This window comes from Microchirus variegatus, assembly GCF_963457635.1.
Source record: "Microchirus variegatus genome assembly, chromosome: 2".
NCBI classification, from domain to species: domain Eukaryota; kingdom Metazoa; phylum Chordata; class Actinopteri; order Pleuronectiformes; family Soleidae; genus Microchirus; species Microchirus variegatus.
The window spans coordinates 31,136,428-31,149,052 of NC_139803.1; the positions used below are offsets into that span (position 1 = coordinate 31,136,428).

The following is a 12,625-nucleotide window of genomic DNA, read 5'->3' on the forward strand; positions in this document are numbered from 1 at the left end:
GGATGAGTTTTCATCGACTCATCAGTGATTGAATAAATACATGTTGTTATTATTATTATTATTATTATTTGCATTGCATTATTTCCATATCCATATATACCTTACACGTTTAATCTTTTCTCTCCCAGGTTAATTCCTCCTCTTATTTTCTCCTCGTCTTTGTCGTGGCCTTTAATTCACCCCGCGCAGGAGTAGACGGGCTTTCACTAAACCACAGACATCTATTTTTATTATCCACCTTAACACGGGATAATACCTTCTTTTTAGACTGTCATCTGGAGCGTTTGAAGGAAATAAAGGAGAAAATATATTTAGGGTTGAAGAGGAACTTGGGACAAAAGAGATCAGAAAATGAAAGTCGCTGAATGACAAAGAGATTTTCAATCAAGAAAACAATCCATGGTCCGTTGAAGCCTGACATTACTCTTTGATCTGCTATTCTAAAATATAAAGGGAAATAAATCTGAGTGAAGGATGATGGCGATTAATCCATTATTAATCGAATGTCTAAACTATTTGTCAACTATTTTGATAATTGATTAATGAGTTTCATTATTTTTTCTGTTCCCTTTGCCCAGTTTAACAAAGAAATCACTCAAATTGATGGTTTGAGAAACACAGAGCCATTTTCAAGTGACACATGACACATTTTCACCGACCTATACAAACATTCAGATATATATGATGTAAATACAATTAAAATGCTGTGTAAAACAAGATGTGAATGTGAAAATGTACATTGATTCTGATGTTCAGGTTATAATTGGTTATAACATTTTTTTTGTTGTATGCCATGCTGTACAAATGATATGTACAGTAGTAAGCAAAGGATTCAGCTCCTCGTGAGCAAATACGTTGACCATTTTTGTACATTTGTAATCAATGTTTTGCTGGAATAATGTTGTGTTTGTGCATATTTTGTACATTATTTTAGAAAAAGTAAATGGCAGAAAAAGATAGAAAAAGGATTGCTGATTTATTAATTAGAAATTTTACTTTACTTTACTAAATCACTGAAATCAGCCCAGGAAATGAAATTCTGATTTTTGGGATTTTTCAAAAGAATGATCCATTCTTTCCAGTTATGAAAGATTTTCCTGAAAAAAATGCAATAATCTGCTCTACTACATATTTAATGCACGTTGATGCAGAGTCGTCTGTGTCGTACTGCATCTGAGAAAGCAAAGGAATTTGGTTGTGAGTCAACTGGTGGTTCTGGATGTAAATCATCAGAGTTTTCCCTGTGACTTCAGAGGAGCAGATCTGTGAAATCTATTCATGAGACACTCATTGTGAGGGGTTCTCATCTTTGTCTTTTCGTCCTCTAACTTATCACCGCCTTATGTTGCAGTGCTCGTGTTTACCCCTCACAAAGTGTTTCCTGATTGGACCAATTCACTTGTGTTCGGCCTCATTCATGGGGGCCCCTGTGGTCTTATGTGTCTTTTGATTGACAGCAGCCCCTTTACTCCTTCATTGTGTGTGGCAGGGAGGAGGATCATGGGTGCTGCGGTCCGTCATGTGAGGATGGAGCGGTCGAGCTGATAATAAAGCCAGAGACTTTCCAAGCTGGCAGTCATTTCTCGGGGGGGAAGTGTAATTACCCGAGCGTGGGGATGAGATGAGCACATGAATTGATTTCAGCACCTTTGAATTAAATATGGTTCAAGGAATAGAAACAGTCCACGGGGCTGCTTTGAAGCCTGAGTCATTCACACAGTTTCCAGTGGTGGACTCTGTGTTTAAATCTATTTTGTTTTCAGCAGGGATGAATTAAACATGTTCCAATCACACTGTCATTCTGAGGCCCTTTAATGCATGCATGCATGGATTTCCGCGCGCCTGTAATTGAATTGAAATTTGAAGGAGGCGATTCAGCAATTGATCTTTGAACTGCTGAATTAAACATGCGGGAATGGATGAAAATGCTGCTTCTAAACAAGCTGAGATGCAATCATAGACTGGATAATATAACTGTATATATATAAATATAAATGTGAGGTGTTTAGGCTTTTTCTTTTCTTTTTTTGTTGTCTTCTGAATATAAATGTAGGTTATCTTTCATCAGATTTGCAAGATTTAGAGCTGAAGACAAAGGGGTTTGGTCTGTGCCCTCCTGTCTGCCCGTTTAATCTCCCGTGGAGTTCCACTTTGGTTCTTTTTTTTAATCTGGCCCCCCTCCCTGTCTGGTTTCCCACAGTAGAACACGGCAACATTGCAGTGTTGGAGTGGATGTTTTTAACCTGTGAAAACTCACAATCAGAGCATTATATGCACTGAAGAAGGTCTTTTGTCAGTGTCAGCAGTGAAGGAAATTTGCTCAGTGACTAATGCAGTTGAGGTGATTCTATATGCAGTGTGTGTGTGTGTGTGTGTGTGTGTGTGTGTGTGTGTGTGTGTGTGTGTGTGTGTGTGTGTGTGTGTGTGTGTGTGTGTGTGTGTGTGTGTGTGTGTGTGTGTGTGTGTGTGTGTGACTGACACCATGCGTGTCACAATCTGACCCTCCTTGTCAAACTCTCATTTGGGAGTTGTCACAATTCACTTACCGCTCAGCCGGGAGTGGTTAGGGTCCACCGCGGCATCTCTGCGTTTTCTGTCTGTAGGGAGACGCTGTATGGAGTCAGATAAAGGTCATTTCATGTGTTTACCTTTGAAAACGATGTACATTGTGTTGTATATCACCTTTTTTTCAACTTAATTAAGAACACACCAAAGAAATATCCCTAATTATGGCAATGAATGTGTGCCTGCATATAAAACTTTTGTAGCTGGCTAAATGTTTTTAACTGTCAAATCTGCACATTTAACATGACGTGACATAATCTATGCAGAGCTGAAACAATTAATCTCCACCTATTTTGATCATCGATTTATCGGTTTGAAGCTTTTTTCATGAGTAAAACAAGATTTCTGATGTGAATATTATCTTCATTTCTTTGCTCCACATAATAAAAAAATCATTAAAACTCAATCATTTTGGTTTGTGGACAAAAACAAGACATTTCCAGGTTTGACAAACACTGATAGAGGTTTTTTTTTTTCATTTTATGGACCAAACGATTAATCGATTAATCGTTAGTAATCGTCAGTAGCTCTAAATCTATGTACTGTTTTTTAAATATTCTCTTACAGTAGTTTTGGTATGAAGTGTTCCAGATAACTTGTGATTGGTGTTACATGACATGGTTACATGGACGAGAAACTCATTCTTACAGTGTCTTTAACTCCTGTTGGTTTGATAAGTCAGTCATATTAAGTTTTGATGAAATCATTTTATTGCTCTCCCTGTTTTGAGAAAGGTGAGGCTTGCAAAACCTTGGTGGAGAAACTGAAACCAAGACAGACAGTTGACTTAATGGCTTAATATACGCTGTGATCAGTGATCTGGGATCAAAGCTCAGATGAGCAGGGGAAACTTGACGGTGGTGATGGCAGAGGAGGAACGGCGTCCCAATCTCCAGCTCCTCCTGTGCTCCGAGGTGACGTGCCATGTGCAGACCACTGCTGTGAAGCCAGGCGGAACGCTGCCCTTTCCGGCATTATCCGCCGGGGCCCTTTGGCACCCGTGCACACGGACGGACAGTACCCCCTCCTCCGCCACCGCCGCTGCCCTCTTCCATCCATCTGCAGCTCGTCATAATCTGCAGCCTCCCTGCCGCAGATCTGGCACTTCCTGCTGCTTCTGCTCGCCTGCTCAGGAGTCTGTGTTCAGCTGGTGAAGATGAAGATTAGAGGTGGCAGGATCACGATTAGACAAAGATGCTGAGGGTTATTATTATTTCTCCACGCTTTAATCTCACTAATACCTCAAGTAAATGAGGTCATGGCCCTGATATTTACATTAATGCCCTCGGGATATGTAAAGTTGATTTTTTTTAGAATCATGAGGAACATCTAATTGGTGTTGCTTGTTTTTGGCTCTGTTGACTGAGCAATAAGTTGTTTGTGAGCACACGGAGGACTTGTTGTTTAAGGCTGAAGAAAAAGTATTTGGTCCAATATCACACAGCCAATCTTGGGAGCCACTGTCCTGCATGCTTTAGGGGTTTCCCTGCTCAAGCACACCTGATTCAAATGGTCAGCTCATCAGTAAGCTCTGCTGAAGCCTGATAACAACAACATTTATTTGAATCAGGTGTGTTTGAGCAGGGAAACACATCTAACATGCAGGACAGTGGCTCCCTAGGACCAGGACCACAAGAAACCCTGCGGCTGCTCATCTTCGACACATCAGTAAATCGCTGGAAGATATTTGCTGCCACCTGCTGGTGCACAGATGTCAAGTGCTCATAAATATTCAAACAGTGAGTACAGTATATAAGAAGGTATATAAGAAGGTTGTTGTAACCCCCCTGTAAATCCTCCTTGTTTCTCATGATTATTAAGTATTAACTATGTCTTTGTTAGTGAAGGTTCAAATTCCTCGAGTTCCTCATACTTTTAGGAGCTGAGATAAAGGTGAACTCTTTTCATTCATAATGCATTATTATTATTATTATTATTATTATTATGATTATTATTATTATTTAGCCATATAAATGATGTATGCTCTTCACTGGGGTTGCAAATTTGTGGAAAATTCCCAGTAAATTTCTCACGATTTTTGGGAAATAATGGACATTTTGGATAAATTAAAGTCATATATTTGGATGTCATATACCAACATAAATATAAACATTTTGGTAGGTTGCAAAAGGATGCAATTAAATTAAACAATTAAACATGAGACAGATTTATTTGTACGTAGAACACTTCATTCTTTCTCGTTCTTTCATATTCCTGTCAACGGGAATATTTCTTGCAGCCCCCCCTTCAAAACTCCATTCTCATCTAAAAAAAGAGTCTTTGGTGGAATTGTGTGGCTTCAATAGTCTTTTATTTGTGTTGTGGGCTCAGAAAAGTTAGCTTTAATCGTTCATAATTCCAGAAATAATTGTGCTATGTCCCTGTGACAGAATCGAATATTATACTCTGTATAACTGTTTTCACATCAAATCTGATTGTTTTAGCCAAGATTACTCGACACTACATTGTTTTTAACCAACTATATTTATGTTCTCCACCCAGGGTGTCCAGGGTGGTAGTATTTTAGTAACGTATTAAAAGTTGATAAATCAGTTTTGGGAAAATTAAGGCCCGTAAAAAGTATTAAAAAGTCTTCATCACGATTCCATGAGGTATTAAATTTGTCCATAGAGTTTGACTGCAAAAAAATTAAGAAATAATATCCGAAATCGCACGAAAGAAACCATGAATACTTGTTTATTTTCATAAACCTGGCCTTTGTTTTAATGTTTTCTTTCGAGCTTTGTTCTTTTGTGTGGTTGAGCTCTATAGATTTAACTGAAAATGATTACTGTTCTGTAAGTTAAATATGTATTGCTGATTACAGCTTGAAGTGGCGATAAGGTCTTAAAATATTTTGAGAAGGTCTTGAAATAATCTTAAAAAGGAAATGAAATTAAACTTAAGGATTCCTGCATATACCCTGCCACCTTCAACATTGAAAATCACCAGTTTTCTTTCCATTTTTTTCCCATAAATTACTGTTATTTTCTTTGGAAACTTTCCAACTTTAAAAAAAAAAAAAAAATTCCCATCATATTGCAACCCTACTCTTCACTCACTGAGTAACTTTTCCAACTGGTGTTTAAGAGCCTCTCACACACTGTTCTCTCTCTTTCTCTCTCAGCAGTGACTCTAACTGCTAACTGAAAGTAAAAACATGTGACTTTAAAACTGGTCAATATTTAACATTACTGATGAAGCCTGAGGCTTTAAACCTTTCCCGCAGACATAAACATCCAGACATATGCTCACACACACACACACACACACACACACACACACACACACACACACACACACACACACACACACACACACACACACACACACACACAGAGAGAGAGAGGCGCTGTGAGTCACTCAGTCCCCGTGGGCCACAGCTGGAGAGAGTGGCCCCACCCAGCAGCGTCATGTGTGGTTATAACTGCCCCCCCCCACCACCACCAACCAAACTCCCCTCCCCTTCACTTCAGGATGTCCTCGTCCTCCAGTTTCAAAAATCTCTCTTCACTCACAACAGTGTGTGGAGGAGCTGAGCAGCAGCTACAGTAGCTCCTGTTTTGTTGGCAGACAGATCCTGGTTTGTGGTGAGTGATTGTGTTTTTATTTTATGTTTGCAAACAGGAATGTGGCCCCGTGTTACAGAGCCAGTATTTTAGTAATCACTTTTCGTTAAAGCCTTTGTTTGTAAGGACAACTTTATGAGTGCATCGTGAGCTTTGTTCAAGGGCTTGATTTGGGTTTTCAGTCGTTTAACTTTTTATTCTGAAAGAGATCTTTTAAAAACAATAGTAAATGCTCTGTTTGCGACATCTACAGTGCTCCTTCATGGATTGCTTGACAGATGAATGACGAGGCACATGTTCATGTGTGATGTGTTTGCTTACTTGTTTTTAACTTGGGATTAGAGCTGCAACAAACTATTATTTAATCCGTTATTCGAGGTCCATAAAATGTCAGAAAATGTAAATCAGTCTTTGTCAAACCTGGAATTAATGAAGCTTTTGTCCAAAATGATTCAGTTTTTAATGATTTCTTTGTTTATGTGGAGCAGCAAAGAAACATAGAGGAAAATATACACATTTAAGAAGCTGAAACCATCAGAAATCTTGTTTTAATAATTATAAAAAAAGCTTCAAAACAATTATTGAAGTAATTGTTTCAGCTCTACTTGGGATACATTTTGCCTCTGACGTCAAATTTGCATTTAGTTATATGAATCATGAAGCACTGCAAAACATCAGCTCGTAGGTTCTAAGTATGTATTCGTTTATTAAGTCAAGCTATGTGAGCAGTTGTCAATAATCGTGTCTTACTCTTCTTTAATTGAATGAACTTCATGGTGAAAGTCGTCAGCTTTCTGACGTCATCGCTGCCTTCAACACCTCAAGTTCAAAGCAGCGTCAGAAGTCACAGGTCATGATTTGCTGAACTTTATGACCCCAGAAAGGACAAGGCAGGACAGACACGTCGGGCCTTCGGGGGCCATGTGGATCTTTTGTCTGCCTCTGAGATGCTCAGCGCATGAGAAACGTGACACCACATGCTCTCTCCTCTTAAAGCCTCTGTGGTTTTGTGTCTCATGCTGGAGTTTTTTTTGGCGTTGGAGACGGGAGTTCATTTGCTGAAATATTTTCCCCCGAAACAAGCGAGGCGTCTCAGCTCGTGTTTGTTTGTTTGTTTGTTTGTTTGATTTAACATTGAGGTCAGTTTGTTTTCCCGTGAGCCGACGCTGTGCTGTTAGCGACGTGCACGCACTTGTGTCTCATCAGCACTCGATATCATGTGGCTCTGACACAATAGGTTGTTTATGTGGATCAGTGGTTGTGTGAGGCAGACGAGAGAGCAGGCACAGAGCAGCGCTTCTCACTCGGCCTCAGCCTCTTTTCTTGACTGCATGAAAAGCAGCCAGATTTCTGCGACCCTGGGGCGAATGTCATCGACTCAATGAATGGCTCTCTTTACTGGACAGTTAAGCGAGGCACAGTCCATCACGCCACAAGACAAGTGAGAGCACAGTGTTAGATGTCACTGCAGTGGACTGTTCTCTGCAGGAAGCGTTACAAACCTAATATATTATGCGTTTAAATGGTTCACCGTCTCACAATAGAATTGTTTTTCGTTTTTATTTGCCAGTGTCTTAAGTTGTTTGTGTGATCGTTCATTTACAGCAGCTCAGGTCAACCCAACGTCATTTATCTCATTTTGACTCAGCACAAACACACCCTGACCTCAGGGTCTCTTCTTTACACCTGGCATTAAAAGGTACCTTCTGTGATCGGTGTGTGAGTACAGGTGTAAGAACACCCGAGAGGCACTGAGGACAGATCCTTATCCCATCACCTGAACCACTTTGAAAGGAAAATATCAATAATAAATCAAAAATATGGCTTTCTTTCATGGCTTCATGTTGGTTTTGTGTCGTATCGAAGCCTCCAGCTCAACTCTTTTCTCTTGTAAGTGCTTGTAATATACTATTTTGTGAGAAAGAAATAACAAAAGCATACATACAAAAAAACAAAAACACAAAAACTACAGTACATGTGACGTGGGAATAGTCTGGTGAAGAAAAACAACAGATTAACAAAATGTATCATCATTTTATTCAAAGTGATTCAAAAGTAAAAAAAAAAGAATGTGTTTAAGTTTGGATTAGCCACTCAATCAATAATGTTATATTATTAACAATGATTAACCACTTGTATGTGAACAGTACCATCATAACTAGGTCATAAAATTCAGCAAATTCATATTATTCTTATCTCTCACATGAGAAAAAATAAGCACATAAGTTCAGCTCACACAATGGTAGGAAGGTTGGTGGTGTGTCTCTCTCGTGTGACTGAGTGATTCCAGGAGAACGCAGTGAGGGCTGCACATGCGTCACACGGTGCTGGAGTGGGGGCTGAGGAGGTGAAACGGGTCAGTGGGCAGGAAGACAACAACAACAACCCCCCGTGAAGTCAACATCACAGCAGGAAGTCTCTGAGGCTTTTTACTCTCCTTTATCTTAAAACAATGGCTTATCAGTGACAGTGGTCACTGTTTGGCATCTTGCTGGACGTCTGTGGGGATGTGGTTTGTCCTCCTCGCTGTGTTGATGTTGATGTGTCTTTGCCTTCTTATCTGTTGCAGGATGGCTCAGTGGGGAACCTTGGCGACCTGGCTCAGGAGTACTCTCAGTATTACGGCGCCTCCCTCAGTGACGTGTGCGACAGGATGGAGGAGCTACGCAAACGCAAAGTAGTGCACAACGCAGAGATGGTAAATACTCAGCACTAAATAAGAGGGGGGGGGGGGGGTGTTGTTATGTTGCTGATTCAATTCAACAACTTGGTTAGAGCTGAAACAATGAATCGATTATTAATTGATCAACTAACTGATTGGTCAACTATTTTCATAATTGATTAACTGGTTTGAAGCTTTTTTCATTAGTAAAACAAGATTTCTGATTGTTTCAGCTTCTCAAATGTGAATATTTTCTGGGTTTCTTTACTCCATATAACCGATAAATCATTAAAACTGAATCATTTTGGTTTGTGGACAAAAGAAAGACATTCGAGAACATCATTTCCAGGTTTGACAAACACTGATCAACGTTTTTTTGACATTTTCTGACATTTTATGGACCAATCGCCCTTATCATCACTTCTAAAAAGTTTCCTGAAATGTTGGAACTACTCCTTCATTTTGTCTTTGCCTTAAATTGCATGTTAGACAAACAGAAATGCTGAAAGTTCAGACACCTGTTAAGTCTTACAACCATCTCTGAAACCAAAACTGCATACACACCAACTGTTTCCCAAATGTCGACTGGCCGATGCGGTCAGTTGATGATTATTTCTATTTCAGTGTCACACGATGACACCGTAATTTACTCGTCTTCCTGTGTTTTTCAGGGAAAACTTGACTCAGTGGCCACATCAGTGCAGCTCCGCTCTCAGATCCAGGTGAGTGTCCAGTGTGTGTGTGTGTGTGCGCGTCAGATCCCAGGAGGTGGAGGTGGAGACTTCCTCCATGTGCGTCAGTAGACGGGCTGATAAGGGCCTGAGGAATTGCCCAGTCATGACAATCCTGAGTAAAACTATACTCAAACACAACATTGAAACTGGCGGTGATGCAGAGCGCTGACCTCGAGGCTGCTCTCAAATGCTGCAGAGACACAATCATGAAACATTTGAAATATGTGACCAGTGGAACGTTTGTAATAGTTTTAACCACTCATAAATACTCATGTAAGTGAAAGTCCTCTTCAGTTTAATGGATTCACTCTGCATGATTATGTTCTGTCTACTTTGCTTTAAAGGATTCACTTTGTCACTTTTTAAAACTGTTTTTTTTTTTTTTAGGAATCCCTTGGACTCAGCAGTGCCACATCGACTCCAGAGACTGAGAGAAGGTAACAACAGATAACTTTTCTTTTTATGAAGACATTTGGAGAGACGACAGCGTCATGAGTGTCTGTACGTGAGCTGAAATAGGTCATACTAAATATAAAGGAGAGCAGCTGTGTTGTGGGTTCACTGATGACTTTTTTATGAGTCATGTGCTGAGAGAAAATGGAAAAAACGTCTCTAAAGCGTCTCTAAAATGGAGTAATGGTGTATGTCTGACTCCTTTTCAAGATTTCTTTGTAGACCAAACGTCTTCTCTCGGGCCGGCCACTCTCACCTCTGTCACCTCTGATAGCGTTTTATTTCATCTGTTTGAGTTAAAATCCCTTTTCTCACTTGCAGACGTCTCAAAAATGACTCTATTTTAGGCCTCAAGAAGTTTTGGATCTGAAACCTGGATACTTCGGTGTTATCAAAGTGTTTTCTTTTTTGTTTGTTTGTTTTAATTCTTTATTTTTGGACTGCATCAAATGCAATACAAAGACATCTTTTACCATATAACTATATAAAACAGTCATATTTTATGAACTTTTACACAGTTTGGGAGAGGAAACAATGTGCAACTATGTCCAGAGAAGACTAAAACAATATATATATATATTTATATATTTATCCATACTCATAGACTCACACATATAATGAGTAAAATAAACAAACAAAAGAAATACTAATTGAAGGGAAGTAAAATAGCAGGGAGACGAGGCATTACACCATCATTTGCTTGTCCGAGTGGTTTTTAATCACTAGTTTCAATCTTTCCTGACTGCCGATGTCATCTCTGACCATTTTCAGTCTCTCTTTAGACAATGTCATGGCACTGAAACAGAACTCTGAGACTCAGTTTAATTCTGGACACTCACTACACTACCAGTGCATTTTAGGATAGACTTTAAAATCCCAGTGTTTGGTTTTTAAATCCTTAAATGTCTGGCTGAACTGCTGAGCTCACACACCACAGTCAGAGCCCTGAGGTCCTTAAGATCAGACTGAAGACCAGAGGTGACACCATGTCGTCTTTATAAAAACATACTTTTTCTCTGTGGCATTCAATTCAGCTTGAGCTCGACTGTAGTTTCTGTTTCTTGTGTGTTTTTATTGTGTTGTGGTGCAGTTTTATAATATATGGTGATATTTCCGTTGTACTGTTTTATGTCTCTGCTGTTTTATTGACGTGATGATGCACTCAGCACTCTGGTCGACCTCAGGCTGCTTAAACGTGCTTCACCAACACACTTTTGACTCGACCTGAACTCCTGTGTTCCGGCATCAGTCACGTTCATGAAGCATTTCTGCGTCGCCTCTAAACTTCCTTCCTTCCCTCCATTGTCTCGTCTGGAGGATTTTTGAAGATTACTCACATTTTGTCACTGGAAAGCTGAATCAGATGAGAGATATGTCATTTCAGACACATCATGATTTCATTAAGCCAGTGAAAAAGACAGAGCCTTGGACATTGAGAAACATCTGTGTCTTAAAGGTCTTTCTTTATAGAGAATGGAAACACTGCCCCCTAGTGTGACCAATAAATATTGCAGTGTTTAGCTTGCATTTTCTTGTCTATTTTTAACCATTTATTTATTGTTTTTTTGACTTACTTTGATTACATTTATTATTATACATATTATTCTTATTATTTTTATTATTCTTATTATTAATATTACTAATCAAGTTAACTGCATGGTTATAGTGTTTGTGGGTATGATTGAGAACGATAAGCACGGCTACATTTCTGTTTTCATTTTAATGCCAAAATGTTTTTTCCTACTGGAGAGAATATGAACGTTTATTTATCTGAAATAGGTTTATTAGACTAGTTTTACCTCATCTGTCAGTGTCACTGGTTTATATTTGAGAGTATTTCATGCGTCTGTGGTGAGGAACGCCCACTTTGACCTGCACCAGCAGTGACTTTGTTAAACACAGAGAGAGATGAAGAGAGAGAGAGGGAGGGTGAAAGTGTGCAGGGAATGCAGAGGCCACGTTTGCTGCGCTGCTGTTGCTGCAAAAACCTCGACTGGACGATGAAAAGACTTCATTGTTCCTGCAGCAGCCGCAGAGAGAGAGCACTGACCTCTGTTCATCAGCCGAGCTTCTTCTTCTTTATCTATTTGGACCACTTTGATTTTGCCTTCACTGTGGCTTCACTGTTTGTTTAGTGTTTACTCTCATATTTTATTTTGTTTTGGAGGATCGATGGTGAGGGAGATGATAGTGAGATAGTGGGGGGAAGATGAAGAAAGTCACTTTTGAGAAAAGGTAAAAAGAAGGTTATGTTTGGGGATGTAATGATTCCCAGTTTGAACTCTTCAAATGTATTTGTTTTTCTTCTTCTTTTTACCGTTCTTGTGTAGGTATCCTGTGCACAGATCGAGCTCTGACGATGGCTCATCATCAGGTAACTGTATATGTTATAATATTATTATACTTTAAGTAGGAAAAGTTTGATTTGATTGACTCTTACTGTTACTATATGAGTGTGTGCATGCTCATTGTTCAGTCTATTATATCGTTTATTATTGTCTGAATGAATCATGAATGGTTTCACTGTGCAGGGAAACTGGACGGAAAGAGAAAGAGCAAGTCTTTTTGGCAGAGTTTCCGAAAGTCGCCCAAAGGAGTGATGCGTCAGATTTCAAAGGGTTCGTTCACCATAAAGAGTCCGT

At 39.5% G+C, this 12,625-nt stretch overlaps 1 protein-coding gene across 1 annotated transcript in view; it reads left to right on the plus strand.

The window, feature by feature from the left end:
* LOC310941366 (SAM and SH3 domain-containing protein 1-like) overlaps window positions 1–12,625 on the plus strand; it is a gene marked incomplete at both ends in the record, with an annotated part of 38,247 nt that overhangs the window by 18,360 nt on the left and 7,262 nt on the right. Inside the window, 5 exons of the mRNA XM_083906527.1 lie at window positions 8,704–8,832; window positions 9,468–9,518; window positions 9,918–9,967; window positions 12,314–12,357; window positions 12,515–12,619. Coding sequence (XP_083762653.1) covers window positions 8,704–8,832; window positions 9,468–9,518; window positions 9,918–9,967; window positions 12,314–12,357; window positions 12,515–12,619 — 379 coding nt within the window. The remainder of the gene's footprint in view (window positions 1–8,703; window positions 8,833–9,467; window positions 9,519–9,917; window positions 9,968–12,313; window positions 12,358–12,514; window positions 12,620–12,625) is intronic.